At 44.8% G+C, this 24,423-nt stretch overlaps 1 protein-coding gene across 4 annotated transcripts in view; it reads right to left on the bottom strand.

Annotated features, from left to right (window-relative positions):
• The window catches only part of LOC106590190 (transcriptional activator GLI3), a 130,296-nt gene that overhangs the window by 4,309 nt on the left and 101,564 nt on the right, over window positions 1–24,423 (bottom strand). For all 4 annotated transcript variants that reach the window (XM_014180928.3, XM_014180925.3, XM_014180927.3 and 1 more), the window contains 8 exons: window positions 23,333–23,534; window positions 21,408–21,627; window positions 20,146–20,259; window positions 13,636–13,776; window positions 4,028–4,177; window positions 3,586–3,750; window positions 2,941–3,225; window positions 521–917 (listed from right to left, as the gene is read on the bottom strand). In XM_014180928.3, the coding sequence (XP_014036403.1) occupies window positions 521–917; window positions 2,941–3,225; window positions 3,586–3,750; window positions 4,028–4,177; window positions 13,636–13,776; window positions 20,146–20,259; window positions 21,408–21,627; window positions 23,333–23,534 (1,674 nt within the window). The remainder of the gene's footprint in view (window positions 1–520; window positions 918–2,940; window positions 3,226–3,585; window positions 3,751–4,027; window positions 4,178–13,635; window positions 13,777–20,145; window positions 20,260–21,407; window positions 21,628–23,332; window positions 23,535–24,423) is intronic.

Below are 24,423 nucleotides of genomic sequence, written 5' to 3'. Positions count from 1 at the left end.
GAAGGAGGGGCGGTGGAAGTGTGTGTGGGGGGAAACAGAGAAAGAGGGGGAGAAAGATGAACACAATATAAGTGAGGAGAGATCCCTCAGACAGATGCAACCTTCTCACAAACACTGTTTGGCCATGAAATTCTATTACATGCTCTAATCACTGATGTGATATATGATGTGATATGATATGGGTTTGATTCTGATTTCCAGCGGAACATTTGTTAAGCCTGTGAATTCGAGTCCGATCTGCAGGGAGGGAAATTCCAGGTAATCAAACCGCGATCTGCTGAGACATTTGGAGTTCTTTTCACAGCCCGATACTAGTGTCAATATTATTTTACATATCTATTGGCCTTTACAGTGTTCAGGGATGTTTAATACTGATATTGAATGTCCATGGAGTCCAGTGTGTAAAACACACTTCTCAGCCTAAGTCTCTGTAATGAAACACTATTATTCTTTGTGTAACATAAGCATGGCCTCAGAGGACCAGGACAGGGTGGTGGATATGAGCATGGTGGATCCTTACCCAGCACGGCAGGTCCCTTGGGTGGTGGTGTGGGGGACAGGGGGCCCACCCTGGGCATGAGGGCTCCCCCTCCTCCATTCACCTGCTTCAGCCTCTCCATCTTCATGTGCTCCATCCATCTCATGGGCCGGCCCACGTTCCTCCTCGCCTGCAGCGCCAACGTAGCCGCCGTGGCTGTCGACACCGTGGAGTCCATGATGGGGGCGTCACGGCCCCCCTCCAACACCTCCAACCCCTCCTCCTCCTCCTCCAGCTCCTCGTCTTCCTCTCCCGGCCCCTCGCCCAGTCCCACCACCCCTCCCCTCACAGCAAGCTGGACTCCATGGCTGGGATAGGCGCTGATGGGGGACTGGTCACTGCTGCATGTAGACTGACCGCCAGGGCTTGGCTGAGACGTCTGTGTGGGGGCGGGTGTGAGGGTAAAGGGAGGATCAAGTAAAAGATGAGAAGAAGAAGAATCGATTATTACCAAGCACACGTGACACATTGAGGACGCATTCATTTTCTCAAAGGTCTGCGAAATATGATTAAAACACACAATGACACCATGTGATGCAGCTGCCTGGGACATGCTTTCCACAGGAGTAAACAACAACACAATGGCATTTCTGATTGTGATTGGTCATATTAATTCATTGAGTCTGGGCATGACCTACCACCTTCATATCTACAGACCAGGTTTGCATTTAACTGTCATTACAGCAGTAGACATGAACACAGACAAACTTTACTCTCTCAGAACTCGGTTTGTCCAATGTCTTCTGTTTTGTAAACAACGTCAAGTGAATCACGGAAGCGTGAGTAACGCCTCCCCTGTGTGTCGTCCAATGGACCGGTCCAGACTCAATAACAAACACTCCCGTGAAGGTAGTGGGATTTAGACTATTTTCAGACAAGGGGGTGGGGGTGGACAAAGGCTTCTTTTCAGACTGACTAACGCCTAATTGGGTTGTTTACTCTGATTTACCCAAAATGGAGATCAGTGAAGAGAAAAATATTCACTTTTTGGCACGGTGCAAAACTGCAAAGCGAGACTTTCCTTTCCTGTCGTTTGAATGGTCCGGATTCCACCAAATGCATTCGGCTGCACAATAGAGCCCTCAGCAGTGTTGGGCATACTTTTAATACCCATAAACAATGTTGGAAATGCACTTAGTTCTGCCCCAAGGCATTTAACTTTGGGAAAACATTACTCTCCAAAATAAGAAAACGTTTTGATGAGAATTAAGACAATTTCTCATTGCCACATTGCAATGTGAAGTGTGTAAGAAGAGAAAAAAACGTAACGGGAGTGACCGTGGACAGTTTTGTAAAGATGTCTAATGAGCTAAATGATGAAGCCACAAGGGAGGAGGATAGAAGGTAAACAGACTCATTTTGGATGAAATGGCTACTGAAAAGGATGTTAACAAGGTGAGTGAGACACGAGGGTTTTTACAAATGCAATATGGCAACATGAAGGGACACCTATCTCACCTGATTACCCACTGTCCATAGAGAAAGAGAGAGAGAGAGAGAGAAAGAGAGAGAAAGGGAAGAGCAAAGCACGGCGCATTGGACAAAAGAAAGCATTCATTTGTTATAGTGTTATTCGTAAGAGGTTAGATCACACGTAAAACCCATGTGCTGTACACGTCCCTGGCTGACGTCCCAGTAATCATGTTCGGTTTAAGTGAACATCATGGTATAGTACATTGTTAGAGTTAAAGTGAATATATTCTGAGTATACCAAACATTAGGAACACCATTTAGTTGCACCCCCCCCCCCCCATTTTTTTGCCCTCAGAACAGCCTCAATTCGTCAGGGCATTTGGTATTTTATTAGGATCCCCATTAGCTGTTGTAAAAGCAGCAGCTACTATTCCTGGATTCTACAAGGTGTCGAAAGTGTTCCACAGGGATGCTGGCCCACGTTGACTCCAATGCTTCCCACATTTGTGTCAAGTTGGCTGGATGTCCTTTGGGTGGATGTCCTTTGACACAAACCAGTGCGCCTGGCATCTACTACCATACCCCGTTCAAAGGCACTTAAATAATTTGTCTTGCCCATTCACCCTCTGAATGGCACACAGACACAATCCATGTCTCGATTGTGTCAAGGCTTAGAAATCTTTCTTTAACCTCTCCTCCCCTTCATCTACACTGATCGAAGTGGATTTAACAACATTAAGGGATCATAGCTTTCACTTGAGCAGGTGTTCTTAATGTTTTGTCCACTCAGTAGAGCCTTGTTAGAAACTATTAAGGTGACATTTCAGATAGATGGGCTGCTATCCCCATAGAAATATAATTACTAGAACGGGAAAAATCCCCATCCAATTTAACATTCCGTGATGGGTGAACCAACAGCAGTAATTATATTTCTAGGGTTATCCTATCATGCAGTGTGTGTTACTATGTGCCCTCAGAGAGGGGCTCACCATAGGCTTCTCCGTCTTGATGGACTTGACCTGCAGACATTCGTCCTGTTTCGAGGTAGCGTGGTTGTACTCCCTTTGGTCTGCGTACCCCCCTAGTTGCCCCGGCGACCGGCCCTGTCCGTTGCCCCCCTCTCGGGACTGCGGCGGGGGACGTGGGAAGCCGTCGCTGCGCTGCTTCTTGGTCACGTGCGCCTCTGGCCCGTGCACGGTCTTTACGTGCTTGCGTAGGGAGCTGGGGTCCGTGTAGCGTTTGGTGCAGCCAGGGATCTTACACACGTAGGGTTTCTGGAACATAGAGATACATTATATTGCATTATATTAATAGTATAGAATATTATGTTAGTATACTGTTCTATTTAATTCTACGTTCTGGAAGGAGAGAGGAGAACAGATGGGGCCAGTGACAGGATGCTTCTGTTTCTAAAGGCCTCCAGCAATGAACCGCATACACATATACAGTCAGTGGTGTAAGGAGATGACTTTTTGCTGAGCTCTGTGTGTGTGTGTGTGTGTGTGTGTGTGTGTGTGTGTGTGTGTGTGTGTGTGTGTGTGTGTGTGTGTGTGTGTGTGTGTGTGTGTGTGTGTGTGTGTGTGTGTGTGTGTGTGTGTGTGTGTGTGTGTGTGTGTGTGTGCGCGCGCGCGCACCTCGTTGGAGTGTGTGCGGTTCTGGTGCTTGGCTCTGTCGGAGGCGTTGGAGAAAGCCTTGTTGCAGCCCTCGTGTTCACAGACGTACGGCTTCTCTCCAGTGTGGGAGCGCAAATGGGTCTTCAGGTTCTCCAGGCGAGAGTAGGCCTTGGGACATCCCTCAAACTGCACAGAAGAAGAAGAAGAAGAATGAGAAAAGAGAGCGAGGAGGAGTCGGAACCCACACACTCATCAAACACAGCTCTAATGCTTCATCCTGGCCGAGACCAGTTAACCTCAACAATATATATAACTGACGAAGGTAGAAGTGTGACAGATTGTTTATTAAATGTAAGGATGCACCATCCTCACATACCCACAACCATCTAACAACAGCTATCTCTTTATGTATTCCCATATCTAAGCCCATGATGTAAAATAAACGTTGTGGGAGCGTTCTCACGGTGCATCTGTGTGGTTTCTCCCCGGTGTGTCTCCTCATGTGGACCACCAGCATGTACTGTGCCTTAAAGGGCTTCTGCTCCCGAGAACATTCATCCCAGTGACACACAAACTCCTTCTTCTCCCCGTGGATGTGGTCGTTGTTGATGTGCTGAGAGAGGGAACAAGCAGAGGTCAATCACAAGTCAATCTGGATTCAATGTGATTCGTTATGATTCAATATATTCATTATGATTCAATTGATTCGTTGTGACTCAACGTGATTTAATAATTCATTATGAATCAAGACCGGTAGGAGTCAACAGTATTTTGCCTGTCGAGAAGCTGCTTTAACCCAGGCGTGTAGTGACTGGCGAGCACCACAAGGGGGCCAAGGGACCCAGAATAGGTGCAGTGTTACCAGAGTATGTGAGCGGAGCGGAGCGGAGCTGGAGCAGAGCATGGAGCAGAGCGTGTCTAATTTGACTGGAGCGCGGAGCGTCGGCCTTCTCGCCTTCTCCAATTTCGCTCCAGGAGCACTCACGTCTACTTGTGTGTTGCTATAGCCCCTTTGCTTTAGCTACTGTCATGGAGTTCGCTAAATCTTTACAGAATGAAACGGATAAAACACACAGGTGCAAAATCAAGGTGACTTTCAAAGATGAGGACCAAGAGCAAGAGAGGGTCATTGTGGATTCTGAAAAGACAGGAATCCCAAAAGCATGATGGTGTACTTACTACGGCCACTGTATTAGGGTAAATCTAGGCCCTCAAAATAAGGCCTTATAAAATATGTATTGTATTGTGTTAAAGAATCACATTTTAATGTTAACATACTCGCTTAGGATCTTGGTGAATTCCAAAGGACTGGATAAGAGCGTCTGCTAAATGACTTAAATGTAATGTAAATGTGCACATGCTAAAATAAAGGAATGAGGTGGGTAGATAACTAAGTGTGTCATTGTAACAAAGTATTTATAAACTAAAATTCACATCTCTTAAAAGTGTACAATAGGCCATAATTGATTTTGGCCCAATAGGCCTGGCATATTCCGATTTTCAAGGAGCATTTCCATTTTGATTAGGTTATTTTGCCTAAAAATCTTTCGGCCTAAATATATATATTTTTTATACTCTGAATCCCTGTCCAGCCTGGCAAGAGCGGCCAAAAGGGCTCTGCAAGTGTGGAGAGGATATCCTCCGTTGCTGTCCTGCTCTCCAGGCACCATCACATGATCCTGGCCAAACTCGTGTTTCTAAAAATGAATTCAAAGGCACTGTAGACTGCCTAATAAGGCATTTTTTTGTTTCATTTGTATTTAATTCTAAGTCACAGCCTATGATGGACAATTTATAGACTGTGATGAATTAATACAACAAACTGTTATGTAAAATGCTTAGTGCTTAACGTCCCTGAATCCCTACAAGCCTAGTGTATTGCACTTGAAAATGCTTCACAATGTATTTCTTTGTAGGCTATAGCCTTGAAATAATTGAAATAATAGAGCCTAAATAATTCATTTCTGTTCTTCTTAGGCTTTCTGTCTGGCTCCTGACCTATTTAGAGTGTTTATATGCTGTTTAATATGACATGTAGCCTATTTGAAATGATGAGCGCTTCTTACAATCACCTTTTCATGTTTATTAAAATACTTTTCATTCAAATCATATGGTTTAGTTTCAGTACTTCGAAACCGAACGTTGGTTAGATTGTGATTTTAATGAATGGAGCAAATTTGAAGCGGCAGTTTTAGCGCAGCAGTTGGAAAGGACTTGGAGCGCCGGAGCAGCTCAGGAGTCCACGAGCGATGAGCGGGATTTCCGACTGCTCAACTCACATCCTCTGAGTGTCACAGAGAAAGAAGCAGTAGGTAGCAAATAACGGCAGTTGGAGAAAGGGAACTTTTTCTGTTGCACACATTATGTATGTATGCACATGACAGACTGGGGAAACCACGTATTTAATGGATAAGGAACATTCAAAATAAGGACCAAATCCCACAGTTGACAGAGGCTTCATATTTACTTTGTGCCAAGTCCAGTAAATCCCTACTGAAGTTCCTTCCTCATCATATATTTTCTTAGCTTTCTTTTCAGTGTTATCATCCATCATTGTTTCCCCAATCATTTTCTCTCTCTTTCTCTAACTTTCTGTCTCCTCCCATTGTTTCATATTCTCTCTCTCCATTCCCTTTTCTTCCGTTCAAATTTGTACTCTGAGGAATAAAGGGGAGACTCGTGAGTCTCAGTGTCCGATCTGAACAGGCTTTTCAAATAAAACCCTGTCACTTCCCATCACATGGGGGCTCCTGCCCCTCCGTGACAAGTGCTGACAGTTGTGCTACCGTGGCAACTTCCAATCTGAGGCTTGGGGGGGGGGGGGGGGAGAAAATCTAAAGTTCACTCAAAGTGTCTCAAATGCCAGAGCTTTACGTCTCCAGAAAAGCATTATATCTAGTGAGCACGACACAGCCCTGGTTTCTCTCTCTCACCTCCTCTCTCTCTCACCTCTCTCCCTCCCTCCCTCTCTCAACTCTCTCTCTCTTGTCTTACACACTGACCAGTAAAAAGGGGTAAGTGGACGGTTAAAGGGGGATAAGAGAGTAAAGACAAAGAGAAGAAGAAAAAAAGGCACACAGACATGGAATCCTCTGGGGATGAAGTCAACATCTGGCCCTCTCAAAAAGACAACAGTGTAGTGTGGCGGCCTCTGAAGGGCCTTTCCGAGAGCAATTTAAACCAAGGGAGACAGACACAATATCCTGACCAAAAGGAACCTGTCTTATTACATTCCTGAGCAGAGACGGGGAGAGAGACCTCTGCCTTAGGGGGATGGGAAAGAAACGGGGATAAATAGAGACTTGACTTTGAGAGGTCTTAAACGTCTGGGAGAAACAAGTCATTGTTAGAGTATATTTGTGTTTTCTTATAACACATTTGAGCAACCAAACAACAGGAGGGGAACAGCAGAAGACAAGAATAAGAGAAAGAAGGGCGAGTCAGTCGAGTGAGTGTTAGAGGTAAAGAGGTGCAGAGGGAGGGGAGTTCATCCTCCCATTCCACTTTATGACACAAAGGCAGCCTGTGTCTGCAGTGTCCTGCCTCTTCAACTACTGTACTGCTGAAGAACCCACATAATTATAAAGACACTTCCAAGAAGTCAGGGCAGTGTGTGTGTGTGTGTGTGTGTGTGTGTGTGTGTGTGTGTGTGTGTGTGTGTGTGTGTGTGTGTGTGTGTGTGTGTGTGTGTGTGTGTGTGTGTGTGTGTGTGTGTGTGTGTGTGTGTGTGTGTGGATGAACTGCTAGAGTGACACTGTGCACCTCCAGGCATAACAGTCCCCAGACAAAGGTAGCATTGTCCCCAGCCAGCAGCCCCTCCCCCTGTCCAGTCTGTGACCCAACACTCAAGCCTGTGGGGTCCTGACCAGGGCACCGTCACAGACCTTTGTTCCCATCAAAGGAAGGGACGTACCCCTAAACAGACAGAACCCTATGAAGTCGGACCTTACTTCAAGAGAAAGGCCCCCATGGGCCCTCGAGACTAAGAACAATTGCACTTAACTAACCCCTTATGTAGTGGGAGCCAGGGGTGTCCTACACAGCCAATATGATGACAGAACAAGTGCGCTAAAACTGCCATCTCTTCACCAGCCATGTGCACTTTCCTGCCCTGTTCTGCTCTCAGAGTCCAACTACATCAATACGTTACACAATGCAATCGTTAAGTTCCGGCTCCAATTGACTTTATGTATCAACAAGGGTCCTCCATTCATTTCAACCTGACACGTTTACATTTTTGGAGTGACAAAAAAATTATAATCCCAGAGAGAAAACGATTGGGGGGGTGGAGATTGAGAGCCGTGGACATTCGTTTCCCTTAGATTGATCTTCCCTCCTCCTGTCACAAAACCGCTCCTCACTCCTTCCCTCCCTTTCCCCTCCGTCTCTGTGAGGGAATCCCTGTGGCAAGCGATCAGTCTGCGTCGCGCACCGTTCCATATCCCCTAGCTGAGAGCAATGGGAGGGATGGGAGCACCTCAGTGTTGTTGCGCTGTTGGCACCCGCTCCCCTGTTCCCCCTCGACCCCCCCCCCCCCCAACCCCTCCCGCCAGCCCATACAAATGACCAGGGGCCGTTGACGGTTGTGATGCATGGGGCCCGGCGCTGACAGAGAGGGGCCCGGGCCGCAGACGACCCTAATGGTCATGATCTAATGGCAATTTGTATTGAATCAATAATCTCAATGCTGAGCGGATGGACAGACAGGACGTGTTGGACCCTGCGTAATGGACAAACTGGTGCTGATAGCTGCGGTGGCGGCAGCACACAAGCGGGTTATTCATCTTCACCCTGGCAGCTTATCGGCCACTGAGATGGATTCAGGAGTAAGAGGGGCAGAGGGAGACACAGGCGCGGGCTGGGATGAGCACAGAGTGGACACACACATGCGCACGTACGCATGCACGCACACACACACACACACACAGTACACATACGCTTACAGGTATAGAGTGACGTATCAATGTTAGTGTATAACACACTGATATAACACATATACAAACACACACAATTTGATATGCATCATTTGCATAGGACAGGTACAAAATATACTCAAAGGAAATTGTATTATTTATTATTTTCACTCAATCCAGATAATTTCATGGATTTACACCCACAGAGCAAATTGGCTAGCGTTACCTAGTGTAACAGAACAATTAACATTGTAAGTGTTAAATTAACCCTCATTGGTGTACAATAACCCCAGTGTTGGTGTTAATAACAGCGTTGAACCAAAAACATGCCCACCATTATCATATGGTTATCATGGTCATGACCATATGGTTATCACCATTATCATGCCCACCATTCCCAACATGCTCTATTGTAGGTTGATATTGAGAACTGTTTGTTTCAATATCTATGCTTTGTACATTGATTGGTTAATTCATATTTTGATACTCAAATATAAATTACATACATTTTCTAAACTAATATGTTACTTGGATTTATTGTATCCGTTACTGAAATGGTTGTTCCAATTTCTTTAGGTAGTCTTATATCATAGTCTTCCCAACCCTGGGAGTCATTCTGAATGCAGGCTGTAGCTACAAATGACAAATTACAAAGGTTGGCTATCCCCTCTCTGGCTGATTTCCAATAGTGATGGGGAAACGAGGCTTCCTGAAGCATTGAGGCTTTCCAGCCAATGTTGTCGAAAATAAGTTCATTACTCAGAGCTTCCTTATCTGTTCACAATTAGTGACGTCTGCTGGTCAGCAATAAATAGCAACGTGTGATTATCAGATTCTTTTTTTTCCACTGATTTTATCAAAACACCGTGGCGCAGCGGCAAGTCGTTGGCTTTAATAGCCCACAATCAGTTGGATTAGCAGGTTCGCATCTCGCTTCATGCTTCCCTTTTTTGCCTTCAAGTTGACTATTTTTCAAAAAACTGAATCTATGGCACTATTTAGGATGCTTAAGACAGAAGCTTATACTAAACTAAATAAAACAAATGATTTGGACAACAGTGCAGAATAGTGTGGTTTCACATAAAACTATTTTTTAAATAGTGTGACTTCAACGGGATTCGACATCATATCTGTCCCTGAATGTTCCGTAGTTCCCTATGCTACCTGCTAAGCTACCGGTCAGGTGGAACAACACGTACAAAATCCTAACTAGATGTATAAGTATGGTATCCAGTAGCAGCTTAATCGAAGAAAGCACCGGAACCACATCGAAATCAGTGGGATCTCGCATTTTGGAAAAAGCACTTGATCAAACGAAGCTTCGGACGTCATCGATGACGTACTTCTGATAAAGTGATACGCGCATCGGCACACTGCTTCGAAGTTAGCTGCTTAGCGATTTCGACGCATGCCTCAGAGCTCTGGTATCAAACGTAACATCACTAGATTCCAATAGGATTTACACGTCACTTTGCAAGCCAGTGTAATGTGACTTGCAGGCCTGCTGTGGCCTGTAAACCATGCATTTTAGGCCACTGTATTAGGGTAAATCTAGGCCCTCAAAATAAGGCCTTATAAAATACGTATTGTATTGTGTTAAAGAATCACATTTGAATGTTAACATACTCGCTTAGGATCTTGGTGAATTCCAAAGGACTGAAAATGGATGAACGCAACAAACATGTCTCTGTCACTAAGAAATGCAGTAATAGGTGGTATCTCTACAATTCACTTGAAAGGCGAGGCACCATGGGAAATATGCAAATAAGGCATTATACTAAGGAAAGTGTTAATTTAACACTGTTCCAGTGTCTATACGGGTCCACACTTTCAGTGTTAAGTTTAACACTCGTGGTTGATTTAACCCTGGAGAATTTGCTGTGCATGTATTATAGCTACACACGCATACACATAAACACACCAGATACACAGAATCCCATCAGTACTTCGCCACTTTCCTCCATTTTCCCCAACCACTTCAAAATCCATCTACAGTGTATCCTTATCAAACTCTTTCTGGGACACACATTAGAATGCAAGCGTGCATGAAAATAGGGCCTGTTTACAAGGCAATTTCACTAAGCTGTGGGACCCGCAACACCGTTTAGCTTTATCAAACAGAGCCTAATAAATCATATGCTCTTTTGTGATGTCAATTGCTGAAGCGCTTTGTGCAAAGAAAGAAAAAATTGGGGAAAAGAGGCAAGGGAGGGAGGGATATAGAGGGAAGGAGGGAGGGAGAGAGTGGAGGAGAGAGGGGGGTTAGAACTGGCATGTGTAATTCAGCACAGCCTTTTCATCTTGGAGTAAGATACTCCAGACAGATAAGGTGCCTAATCCTTCTCCTGATCAAAAAAGAATCTGCATTTTACCAATTAAAGGGCTGCGCCAGCAGGCGGAGAGGGGGCCGCATTCTGACTGAGCCCAACTTTATCTCCCCTCAACACCGGGGAGGCACGCAGGCTGCAACCACCGCCTTCTAGCATGGTTGTATACTGGGGGAGCTAACAGGGGAGCTAACGCTAACATCATGCCATCTCCATCTAAGAACAAGGACATTACAACGCCACCTAGGGAGATGACCCAGAATAGCACAGTATCAAGATGAGGGGGGGGGGGGGTCGAAGTTGACCGCTACTTTCAACATGCAGGTACACATACACCCCGGCTCAGGGTCACCCCACATCTCTCCAAAGCCACCCCAGTTCAAAACCCCCAAACATCTCAGACAGAGACATTAAAGAATCCACCACCAACCGCTTATCTTTAAAAGTGCTCCCTCGGAGGGTACAGAGGAAAAGGAGAGAAAACGAGCGGGAGCGGGAGAGTGATGCTAAAAAAGGTATTGGAGTTTGGGGAGGGTGAAGTGGGGGAAGGGAGGTTGATGTTGAGAGGCAGAGTTGAAATAAGTGATAGAGAGAGAGGGAGAAAGAAATTAAATAAATACAGCAACTGAAAATTGACACCCGCCTCGCTTTTGCTGACTGGGTAGGCCAGATAAGTGAGCTAAATTGCGTAGATGCGATGTTTATCTTATCGGCGGCACCGAGAGCGCTTCAACGCGGATGATAAAGGAACGGGCACAGCGTGTCCCTGGCGCGAGTGCATTTGTAGAGTATAAAAATGTGCATCAGGAGCGCGACAGGAGCCGCTTTTGAACAAGGTGGAAAGCAATGAGGGTGGTGTACGGCGGATTTGAATTCCAATTCATCTTCATCTACGTAACCATCACTTTTTTAACACTTCAAATAGTAGTTGTGAAGTGTATAACTTGCCTCGCTTGTTTCAAATAGCAGTTTAATTTAAGAGTTTTTACCGCACTAATATCAGACTATTGACAAAGAACAATCGATAGAAAACAATCAAACAATTCCAAATGTATCAGAACTGAAAACTATGTTGTTAACTTCACCTCACACTACCAATCAAAGCCAGGCTGGAAGCATATTCTATTATTGTTCTCCATAACCATTCTATAAGACGAGCTTAAATAAAGGGGGAAGGGATATCCCATTGTTTGGCTGTATGGAACCCCCCCCACCACCCCCCCAGCGTTAGAGGAGAGACACTGTGGTCCAAATACTATACTTATCCTATTACTGAAGGGGGTGGGGGTAAGGAGGGGGAGGGTTGGAGATAAGAGGGTTTTCTCCCCCGCTCGCTGAATTTGACGGGAGGGGTTCGCTAGGCAAATAGTTTCATTAGCATGTCCCGGCTAACCCTATCTGCATGGGCATATAAAATGAGAAATAAAATACAATGACGGAGAGAAAAAAAACTATTCTGAGTGAACTTGCAAGGGGAAAAGACAATGAGGACGTGTTGATTATTTCCTGACATGGACCAATATCTCTTCTCAGACGCACAGCAGTGAAACCTACGTGAGGTTAGGGTAGTTAGTGTGTGGAGAGTGGACATTGTTAGTGTAAAACAGATGTTCACCTGGTGGAACTAAAAGGAGAGTGAACAAGCTCTTACCCAGTATGATGCACCCCCCTCACCCCGGCCCAAATCGCCCTGCCCCCCGGAAACAGGGGCAAGAACTTGTCAAGATCCTCAACCTTTGAGCAGAGCCCTTCAAACGCGGGAGGCAGCCCATTCCGCGCTGAGGATATCAATTATAGATAGGGGTTACCGCCGCGGCCGCGGATTGCAATGTCAGACGCCGGGATAGACAGCCGTGGAGAGCTGGGGATCTATCTATCAGATGTGTGCTGATGAGGGTGGTTGGTGTGTGTGTGTGTGTGTGTGTGTGTGTGTGTGTGTGTGTGTGTGTGTGTGTGTGTGTGTGTGTGTGTGTGTGTGTGTGTGTGTGTGTGTGTGTGTGTGTGTGCTTGAAGATACATGTAGTTAAAAGGGACACCACGGTGGCTTCCTTCTCACCATCAGCCCCTCAGCTCCAGCTCTCATGTATCAAACACTGAGAGTGAAGTCAAATCTCCCCTCTCAGTGGGCCTAGTGGTAAGTAACACACAGCCGGTCACAGGGGAGACCAGTCCAACACCAACGGCATCAGCAATATCATTAATAGTTGGGTTAAGAATAGGCCCTCAGGCTCTACAGGATGAGAGTCATCCCTCTCCTGGGCAGTGTGAGGAGCTGTATGACAGATGGGGGGGGAGTATATTACAGTCAATACGGTACAGACTTGTAGACAGTACAGAACAGTGGAGGCTCACGGCCTGGTTGTGCAGGATTTAGTCTAGTCAGTGCCGGCCAAATCAGTTAGTGTCGTAGCACAACAGAGACGTGCTCGGCAGCCTTTGAGCCCATTAACCATCGTCCCCGAAACCAATCTGGAATCCGGCAAGGGCATTACTCAACGCCTGTAGGCTGCAGAACACTCTGCACTGAACATGGTGACATACAGGGGGAGGCTGCTGGACCAGAGTGTGGAGAGGGTGTTATGACTGGGGACAGAAGTCCAGGAGAACTATAGGACCAGTCGACTTGGAGGAGGGGGCTCCTAAAACGGACTTCTAAACCGGGTGTCCTACTTACTGCGCTATTATCTGCACAGTATCTGCGTTCTAAATGTGTCATAACGTTTTGAACTTGAAATTGACAGAGGTAGTATCGCAAAACCAGACGCCATAGTCTCCTATTGATTCTGCCTCCTGGAAATGAAGGCTACAATACTGAATGACCAGGTACTCACATGTACTAGCTGCTCCTGGGTGTCAAACTCCCGGTGGCAGCTCTCCCAGTGGCAGTTGGTCTCGTACACCACCTCTGGCTCCTGCTTGCTGTCGTCCTTGTCCCCTTCCTCCTTCACAAGAGTCATCCCATCAGGATGGTCCTAGAGTACAGAAACACGACAGAGTTAGAAAAGAGGACCCAAAATGGACTGTTTTACAGTAGTGACCCAACACTGACAGTGTTACAAAGACCCAACACTGACAGTATTACAGTAGTGAGCCAACACTGACCGTGTCACAATAACCAAACACTGACAGTGTTACAGTAGTGACCCAACACTGACCGTGTCACAATAACCAGACACTGACAGGGTTACAGCGAGAACAGATTTCCCCACTCGCGTCACTTCTTGTTGAGCGTGGAACGAGGGAGAGCTCCGTTTGTTGTTTTGGAAAGTATGTTGTTTTGGAAAGTTTTAAAATTCCAAAAGGCACTCGCACATCTGAGCTATCTTTTTTGCAGGTGCATGGTAACAGTTGAATAAAATGAGAAAAAAAATCGTTTTTAAAGTCTATTGAAAAAGTTTGGTTCCTAGCTAGCTACCGCGACACGGTCGGCATCAGTTGCTGGGACCGCCACTATCTGTCCAGTGATCCTGCTGACCAAGGCCAGGTCTAGCCTAGCTGCTAGCTAGGTGCCGATCATGCTAGTGGGCTTTTCTTGAGGTTTAAAACGCAGCCCGTGATGCGTTTAGCCATTGTGGCTGGGACCGCGGATTGTCCCAGCCTTGTGGCTGTCTAGATCCGTGATGTTTGTTGTTTGTTGTTTTCAATGTTGTTTTCAATATTCCCGGCGTAACCTATGTTGCTATTATGACAAAGACCAAAGCCGGCGGGAGTAACGTTGAGGACAGTGGTGTCTCTCTATCACAGGTGAAGGATCTTCTAAACTAACAAAAAGAGTTCTACCAACAGTTGTTACAGCAACAAGTAAATAGCTGTTGTGTGTTGTGTCTAAATTCTGTTGGAGTCAACTAATAAAATAATGGATGACCTGACCAGAGAGGTCCAGGACCTGAACAAAGTCCTCCCAGGGTCAGCTTGATGAGTTAAAACAGGAGAACGGCAAGGTGAAAGTAATCTGTAAGTCATTAGGAGAGGACATCAGTATCTGTATGGGAATCCATGTTCACAATGACGGAGAAATCACATTATCTCAAGGGACAATCAAGGCGGAACCACATTGTTGTGGATGGAAATGCAGAATCTCCACATGAGACCACAGGATGATTGAGGTGGAACGCGCCCACAGGACTGGAAAACCCACCACCGGCCCAGATAACAGGCCCATTCCGATAGTGGTCAAGTTCCTGAGGTTCAAGGACAAGGTAGGTGTTCTGGAAAGAGCCAAGAACTTGAGAGGAATGTACATCCTCCTCAACAAGGACAATCCTGAAGCTGTGCGCCAGAAGAGGAAATAACTTATCCCAGCCATGAAAGCTGCCAGAGACAGGCTCATTGTCCCAAAAGCCTGGAAGGGATGAGAGTGCCAAGCCTATGGGTTTGTAGCTTCAACCCCACAGCACACACACACTTACAAACACCAACTGATTAATGGACTACTGAATGTATATACTTTTCTCTTGCATGGTTTGCTCTTTTTCATATTATGTCTATCTCTGATAAGATACCCAGGGGGCAGAAAATAGCCCATATTATATGTAGCCTAGAAATAAGGTTCATGAAATCAATAACTTGGTAACATCAGATAACATTCATATATTAGCCATTTCTGAGACTCACTTAGATAATTTCTTTGAAGATACAGCAGTAGCAATACAAGGATATAACATCTATAGAAGAATGCTTATGGTGGAGGTGTTGCTGTATATATTCAGAGCCATATCCCTGTAATGCTTAGAGAAGATCTTATGTCAAGTGTTATTGAAGTGTTGTGGTTGCAGGTTCACTTGGCACATCTAAAGCTTTTTATTTTGCAGTGTTGCTATAGGCCACCAAGTGCTAACAGTCAGTGTCTAAATAATATGTGGGAAATGCTTGATAGTTTATGTGATGTAAACAGAGAGATCTAATTTCTTGAGGACCTGAATATTGACTGGTTTCATCAAGATATCTGCTTAAGAGGAAGCTTCTCACTGTAACCAGTGCCTGTAATCTGGTTCAGATTATTAATCAACCTACCAGGGTGTTTACAAACACTACAGGAACAAGATCATCCACATGTATTGATCACATTTTTACTAATACTATTAGAACTTTGTTCTAAAGCTGTATCCGTACCCAGTGGATGCAGTGATCACTATATAGTGGTTATGTCCAGGAAAGCCAAAGTTCCATAAACTGGGCCTAAAATAGTGTATAAGAGATTATACAAAATATTTTGCTGTGACTATGTGGATGATGTCACAAATATTTGTTGGTCTGTTGTGATTAATAAAGAGCATCCAGACGCTGTAATTAAGGAATTTATTAAATTCATTCTTCCAATTATTGATAAACATGCACCTGTTAAGAAACTGACGGTTAGAACTGTTAAGGCTCCATGGATTGATGAGGAAATTAAAAACTGTATGGTTGAAAGAGATGGGGCAAAAGGAGTGGCTAATAAGGCTGGCTGCACATCTGACTGGCTGACGTACTGAAAATTTTGAAATTATGTGACTAAACTCAACAAAAAGAAGGAGAAACTTTATTATGAAGCCAAGATCAATGATATAAAGAAGGATGGAGAAAAACTTTGGAGTACTTTAAATGAAATTATGGGCAGAAAGGCTCATTCAAATCCATCTTTCATCGAATCATTCATCACAAAACCATTTGATGTTGTCAATTATTTTAATGATTACTTCAATGGCAAAGTGGGAAAACTTAGACAGGAAATGAAAACAACGAACAGTGAGCCATCATACTCATGCATAAAACAACAAATAATGAAAGAAAAGCATTGTAAGTTTGAATTTTGTAAAGTACGTTTGGGAGAGGTGGAAAAATGATTGATATCAATCAAAGATGACAAACCTGGCATTGACAACTTAGATGGAAAGCTACTAAGGATGTTAGCTGACTATAGCCACTCCTATCTGTTATATATTTAATCTGAGCCTAGAGAAAAGTCTTTGTCCTCAGACCTGGAGGGAAGCCAAAGTCATTCCAATACCCAAGAGTGGTAAAGTATCCTTTACTGGTTCTAATTTTCTAGCTCTTAGAAAATTGTTGGGAAAAAATGGTGTTTGACCAAATACAATGCTATTTCTCTGTAAACAAATTAACAACAGACTTTCAGACTTTTTTAGAGAAGGGCACTCAACATGTACTGCACTGATACAAATAACTGATGATTGGTTGAACGAAATTGATAATAAGAAGACTGTTGGAGCTGCACTGTTAGATTTTAGTGCAGCCTTTGATATTATTGACCATAACCTGTTATTGAGAATTGTTATGGCTTTTCAACTTCTGCCATATTGTGGATTCAGAGCTATCTAATAGAACTCAGAGGGTTTTCTTTAATGGAAGCTTCTCTAATGTCAAATATGTAAAGTGTGGTGTACCGCAGGGCAGCTCTCTAGGCCCTCTACTCTTTTCTATTTTTACCTATGACTTGCCATCTGCACTAAACACAGCATGTGTGTCCATGTATGATGATGATTCAACCATATATGCATCAGCAACCACAGCTGATGAAGTCACTGAACGAAAAAGAGTTGCAGTCAGCTTTGGAATAGATAGTCAGTAATAAACTGGTCCTGAAAATCTCTAAAACTAAGAGCATGTATTTGGTACAAATCATTCCCTAAATTATAGACCTCAGCTGAATCTGGTAATGAATGGTGTGGATTAAATGGTTGTAAAGATGGGGAGAAGTCCATCCGTAATAAAGAGATGCTCTGATTTTTTGACACCACAGTCCACAAAGCAAGTCCTGCAGGCTCCAGTTTTATCTTATCTTGATTATTGTCCAGTCAAATGGTCAAGTGCTGCAAAGAAAGACCTAGTTAAGATGCAGCTGGCTCAGAACAGAGCGGCACGTCTTGCTCTTCATTGTAATCAGAGGGCTAATATTAATACTATGCATGCCAGTCTCTCTTGGCTGAGAGTTGAGGAAAGACTGACTGAATCACTTCTATGTATGTGTTGGAAACTCCTAATTGTTTTGCATAGTCAACTTACACACAGCACTGACACACACATTTACCCCACCAGACATGCCACCAGGGGTCTTTTCTCAGTCCCCAGGTCCAGAACAAATTCAAGGAAAGGTACAGTATTATACAGAGCCATGGGTGCATGGAACTCCCATCTTATATAGCGCAAGTGAACAACAAACCTGGTTTCAAAAACAAATAAAGCAACACCTCATGGCACAACGCCTCTCCCCCATGTGACCTACTTGTTGTGTGTATGTACTGACATGTATGTGTAACTGATAGATGTACACACACTACATGTTCATGTTTTTGAATGTATGTAAATTGTAAAATCTTTTGTCTGTAATGCCTTTTTCGTTATGTGCCGGACCCCAGTAAGACTAGCTGTCGCCTTTGGCGTCGGCTAATGGGGATCCTAATAAATCTAAATAAAAAAAAAACGCTTCACTGACAGGCAACGTATTCATTATTTAACCTGCCACCTCTATTTTGTCAGGTGAGAACAAGTGTTTTTTTTACAAAATGTACCTGGTTGTCCAAGAGGTTAACCATTGAGACACTAGAGAAGAGTTAGAGTGCAGAGAACAACCGAAATTGAAATATTGTATACAGTAAGTAAGACCATATCAGCTCGGAACTCATGGGGCTGAAAATATATATACTTTTAAGTAATGGTTACACATGCTATTCACAGACTTCCTTACAACACTCTTGAGTCAAGACCACAGTCATATCACAACCAAAACGTTCTCTCCCCCTACTCTACCCTCCCCTCCCCTAACCAACCTAGGCTGATTCTGTTACACCTTTCCACAGGTGTAATCGTGTGAATCTGGCCTTGTTCAGCACACCGGGAGTAAAACGTGAGTCTGGGAGCGGAAATGTAGCACTGAAAGCTCTGCTCTGTGTTGGGAGTTGAGCTACGACAGGTCTGAGCCAAGTATTTCAGGAATCTAACCCTAACTTCCTGCTCAAGGTTGCTCCATTAGTCAAGACATATTTCACTGTCACCGTAAACATTACATGACTGGGCAGCCTGGAGAGTACTGGAGACTGTAACATAGGAGCCGAGGGTGTACAAGGTTTCTCTCTGGCAAAGTTATGGTTCGTAAAAATCACCTCGCTCTACTGCTAGTACCGACCTGCAATGGCAGAGGAAGGCAGAGAGAGATGGAGAGAAACAGAGAGCGTGTGAGAGAGAGAACAGAGAAAAGAGTTTCATTCACCGAATGTGGAGCTCTGAGTCTACAGGCTTGCTTCTATTGTACGCGCACAGAGTCACTTTAGAGGCCTCATTCCAGACACAAGCGCTCAGAGTCACTTTAGAGGCCTCCTTCCAGACACAAGCGCACAGAGTCACTTTAGAGGCCTCATTCCAGACACAAGCGCACAGAGTCACTTTAGAGGCCTCATTCCAGACACAAGCGCACAGAGTCACTTTAGAGGCCTCATTCCAGACACAAGCGCACAGAGTCACTTTAGAGGCCTCATTCCAGACACAAGCGCACAGAGTCACTTTAGAGGCCTCATTCCAGACACAAGCGCACAGAGTCACTTTAGAGGCCTCATTCCAGACACAAGCGCACAGAGTCACTTTAGAGGCCTCATTCCAGACACAAGCACACAGAGTCACTTTAGAGGCCTCATTCCAGACACAAGCGCACAGAGTCACTTTAGAGGCCTCATTCCAGACACAAGCGCACAGAGTCACTTTAGAGGCCTCATTCCAGACACAAGCACACAGAGTCACTTTAGAGGCCTCATTCCAGACACAAGCGCACAGAGTCACTTTAGAGGCCTCATTCCAGACACAAGCGCACAGAGTCACTTTAGAGGCCTCATTCCAGACACAAGCACACAGAGTCACTTTAGAGGCCTCATTCCAGACACAAGCGCACAGAGAGCCCTTTAGAAAACATGCAGTCTAATTTCTCTTTCATTTTTTTCCATTCACTTAAGCATCTGATTAAAAGGAAAACAATTTCCTTCTGGTGTCGCCAAGATCAATGTGGCTTATCGCTTCTGAGGCGGTAGCCCGAACAAGCAGCCGAATGAAACAGGCAAATAAATAAATAGTTTTACAGTACGTCACATAATTGGCCCCAAAGCTCTCCGTCTGAGTGAATGACTGAGTGTGTGTGTGTGTGTGCACGCCTGTTTATGCGTTGTGTGAACAGAATTGAACAGTACAAACACCACATCCTATTCTACGGCTGCCGACGCAGTAAACCATCAATTCTGTTCATTATCTTCATCTCGTCTTCTAGCATATAATACCATAAGCATACCCCTTTTTCTAATACTGGATAAGGATATCTGTTCATTGGACTACATGATAAATGGTGGAGCAGTTAAATTCACCTGGCAACATACGGCCCCTGGGCTGAGTAGCTCCTCATCCGGTTTGATCTTGGAGCGTTTGTGGTGCATGGGGTCCCCAGTGCTGCTCACCGCTGACTCACTAGTGGGTTTGGTCTGTAGGAACAACCACAATAACTTCACTTCAACATCCTTTATGATAGAATGACCATAAATGATGAGCATAAATTAACATTTACATTCAATTGTATGATTACATTCTGTTTGATACTGTTCAAGGGATCTAGTTTATCCTACTAAAAGGGAGCATAATACAGCTTGTTGACTATTAAATTCGAGGAAATTTAATAAGCCAAAGATTTTATACAGGGGTTGTCTATCCGGCTTCACCTTTGGATGACCTGACTCTGGCCTGACTGGCCCTGAGAGCCAAAGGGGAGTTCCCTGTTACAAGGCAGGCGAGCCAGAAATAAAAAAGGAAAAAGGAAAGCTGAACTGGCCTGGAAAGATTCCTTGGCTCGTGTCTGTGTAATTAGACTTCTTAGTTAGAATGTTTACTCCGGGAATATGGAATGTCATTTCCATTTAACAGTGAGACATCTTGACACTAGAGTCACTGAGATCCTGCTAATAGACAGAGTGTAATTGCATTTGTTGTATTTGGAGAAATAGAACAAATGAAATTGGTAGTATATGAAATGCAAGGTAGTATATGATTCTGGTTGTTTCCCCAGAGTTGGACAGAATGGTGGAATAGTTTCAGAAGATTATTTATATAGTTCTCTAACACAACTAGGAAGCTCAGAGGGTGAAGAACGTACCAGATGCCGTGTTGAAAAAAATCCCCCCAAAATTGGAAGGTATAAATAAAAAGGAATAATTGAATATTTGCTTGAAATGCAAGCCCCCACATACATTAGGAATGGAGAGAGGTAAAGGGAAACACCGTGGAATCCATCCATCCATGTCAATATTCCAGTTTTAATCCTTGTATTCCTCCTGTGTGATTAATGGTGTCAGTGATGGGATCCTATGCTAACAAGGCCCTTGTTGTTTCTCACGTGAAACAGAACGTTCCGGAACGACGTTCCCAGTCCAAAACAACACATCCAGGGGACCCCCACTCCCATGAGGCCAGAGCACGGAGTGGCCTGTTTCTACTTCTTCCTGTCTGTGCCTTGTACCTGTTTAGGCTACCCGGGACGCTGCTAGCGCGCGGCTAGCACATGGCAGCGCTATCTATCTATTACCTGTGATGATGAATCGCAGAGGCTTCTGCCACAGTGGAGGGAGAAGTCTCTCACCTGAGAGGAGTCATTGGAGATGACGGAGCGCTCGCTGGGGGTCAGGCCAGGGGGAGGGATGCCCGGGACTGGACGCTGGGTGGCGAAGGCCGGGGAGGGGTGGATGAGGGGCGGACTGTGGCCGAATGCAGAACCCACGATCCCTGGTTGCCGACCAAGCAGCTGCTGGTGCATCTGAAGTGCCACGGGAGTGGGAGGGTAAGCGAAACTCAAAGCCGGACTGGAGGGAAACAATATTATGATTAGTATTTAGTTGACGAGAAACATACAACAAGACTTTGTGCAGGTGCTGGATTTTTTTTTAAAACAACCTTTCCCATTATCAATATTTATCAAATGATCAATTACTGTACCTCTATGAAAATACATTCTGATGTATTTGAAATTGCAATGGCACCGAGGCAAAACGAGGGGAAAACAAACGGAGAGGGTGAATAAATAGATTTTTTTGGCTAGCTCCTCATCCCTGAGGACAATCTGACGGGAGTTGTGATGCTGTTGTAACACTGGAGCCACAGGGCCCAAGACAGATCCCTGGCAATGAATGTTCAGCTTGTTAGCACCGCTGTTGTGGTCCCTTGTCAGGCCGTCATCGTAAATAAGAATTTGTTCTTAATTGACATGCCTGGTAAAATCAAGGTAAACAAATAATGTAAAAAAAAAAAAATATATATATATATATATATATATATATATATATATATATATATATATAAAAAAATTCGAAAGTTTTCTGGAAATCCCTATTTGCAGATTCCCGGAAACAGAAGGATAAAAATGTAGGGAACCTTAGAAATGTGCAACCTTAGTTAAACTACATAATCTCTCCACTGTGTACAAACTCAACAGTATAATCAGGCCTAGTCTATAACTACAGTCACTTCACATTGCAGTCTGCATGCTAGCTTTCCCCTACTGTAAAAAGACCTAGATCATGGGTACTCTTCCTTCCCCATAGATCTACATTAAAGTTAGGGTGTTTACATACACCATAGATTAAAACAGAATCCAAACCGCCCACCGTCCTGTAAAAGCTCTCTCTATAAACAGAGGTAGCGCCAGGTAAACACAAGTCTCTATAGTTCAATAGCAGTCACGCGTGGTGGGCCTCCATTCATTCTGCCTGCCTCACGCCTGTTCTCAGCCTCAGCCCGGACCCATATGTCTGCTGAGCTTATTACAGGCACCGAGTGGAAATCAATGGGCCGAGACGCATTTGGGGGCCCATCCGCTTGTCATATCACTCATCAGTCTGGGGGCCCTATCATTGGCCCTGTCACATGGGCCACAGTGGCTTGTGATTGATCAGGTTCTCTTTTCAGATCGCTGATCAATGGCTCCGGGTATGGATCTCCCTCTCTCTTTTTCTCTCTTTTTCTTTCTCTGTCATTTCGGTGATAGTGTGTATCATGGGGGTGGTGTTTGGCAGGGTGTGTGGATGACTGACACATGCCTCCAGGGAGACTGGGTAAATAGGTGAACAAGGCCCACCAGGAGATGGGGCGCAAAGGAGACACACACACACACAGTAGCCTGGTGACAAATCTGTCCGTGCTGTATAGCCAACTTTATTGACTCTAAGCCAGCCCTCCTCCCATGTTGTTTGCCTTTCCTTGGGAAACCTCACTGGTCCACCACATCCTAATACATCCCCCCCGCCTCCACTAGAACAACATCCCACACAAACATAGGCTCTGCCCCAGGCCCTCCATCCCCTTACCCACAGTCCTCCAGAGTGACCGAAAGATATATTTGTGTACAATGTTGGCCCTTTTTATCATCCCATACCCGACTTTCCCAAAATTCCCAGGTTTTTCAGAAATCGCTGAAATAAGCAGGAAATCCAGGAATCCTCCAACCAGAATTTCTGGAAAAACTGGGAATTTGGGGAAAGTTACTGGAATTTTGCAGGCCTTATCCCATACCTGATGGCTCCGGCAGAGAGGTGTCCATAAGAGCCATTGGTGGAGGAGCTGGAGCGGGAGTTGTTGAGGATGGTGACCAGGGAGTTTGGCGAGCTACGGATCATGGTCTGTAGGTCGAAGCTGTGCTCCGACAGGGGAGAGATGGGCAGGGCCCGCTTCCGACTGGGCCTCGCTGTCAGCCTGGGGCTGGGGAACCGAGAGCCTGCAGGAGAGGACGGCAGTAGAGTAGAGACATTAGATCCAAAGAAGCTGCAGTCCACAGAACCTCTTTGGATAGAAACTTACTAGGTGAAAGAGAGAGATTAATTAATCTGTTGTGTTTTATCATATACGGGTTTTGTATGTTTATTTGTTGGCTTGTCTTATTGGTTTGTCTTGTCTTTTTGAGTGCTTTTATAGCATTGTAGCCTACTTTGGCTTTAACCACAGACAAACATACGTAGACTGAGCTTCACTGACTGAGACATACCTAATTCAATCCAATCAACAAACAAAAGGTTATCTCACAAAAGGCTATTTTGAATGAAAGTGTGCAACTGACAAGGGATGAACTTCATATAAGACAACACAGGGATGCCTTTTATGTCAAAGCTCTTTACTGACTGGGTTATGGCAATCAAGTACTCAAATGCAGTCAATCTTGAATGGAATTACTATGAGTGGCTTTGAAAAGGTACCAAGCAGCCAACAACACTGCCTTTCTCTATTGCTTTCTCTCTCGCTCTCTCGCTCCACACACAATGAGCCGCATGTACAGATTAAGAAATTACTTTTGTTGTATTTTCACTCAGAGATGTCACAAACAAGACAGGGAAAACCAGAGGGAGACGTAAAGAAACGGAGGGAGGAGAAACCAGAGGGAAAAGACGCTGCGGGGACGTTGCGCTTTGTGCGTGAACTGACACAATGACTTTGTGACTCAGACTCGGTAGGGAAAAACATTTCAGCTGTTTCTCCTTTTCTATTTTGTCGTGGGCAAACAAAACCAGCTTACCCTGTACTCACTCCCTTCCTCCCTCTCTCGCTCCTTCCATCCTTCCCTCCCTCATGTTCAAACGCTCGCTCTCGCCTGACACATCCAGCGATTACGG

Source organism: Salmo salar, chromosome 29 (genome assembly GCF_965601325.2).
Source record: "Salmo salar chromosome 29, fSalSal1, whole genome shotgun sequence".
Lineage (NCBI taxonomy): Eukaryota > Metazoa > Chordata > Actinopteri > Salmoniformes > Salmonidae > Salmo > Salmo salar.
Note: the sequence above shows the minus strand (reverse complement) of the source record. Positions and strands in the feature narration are given on the sequence as shown.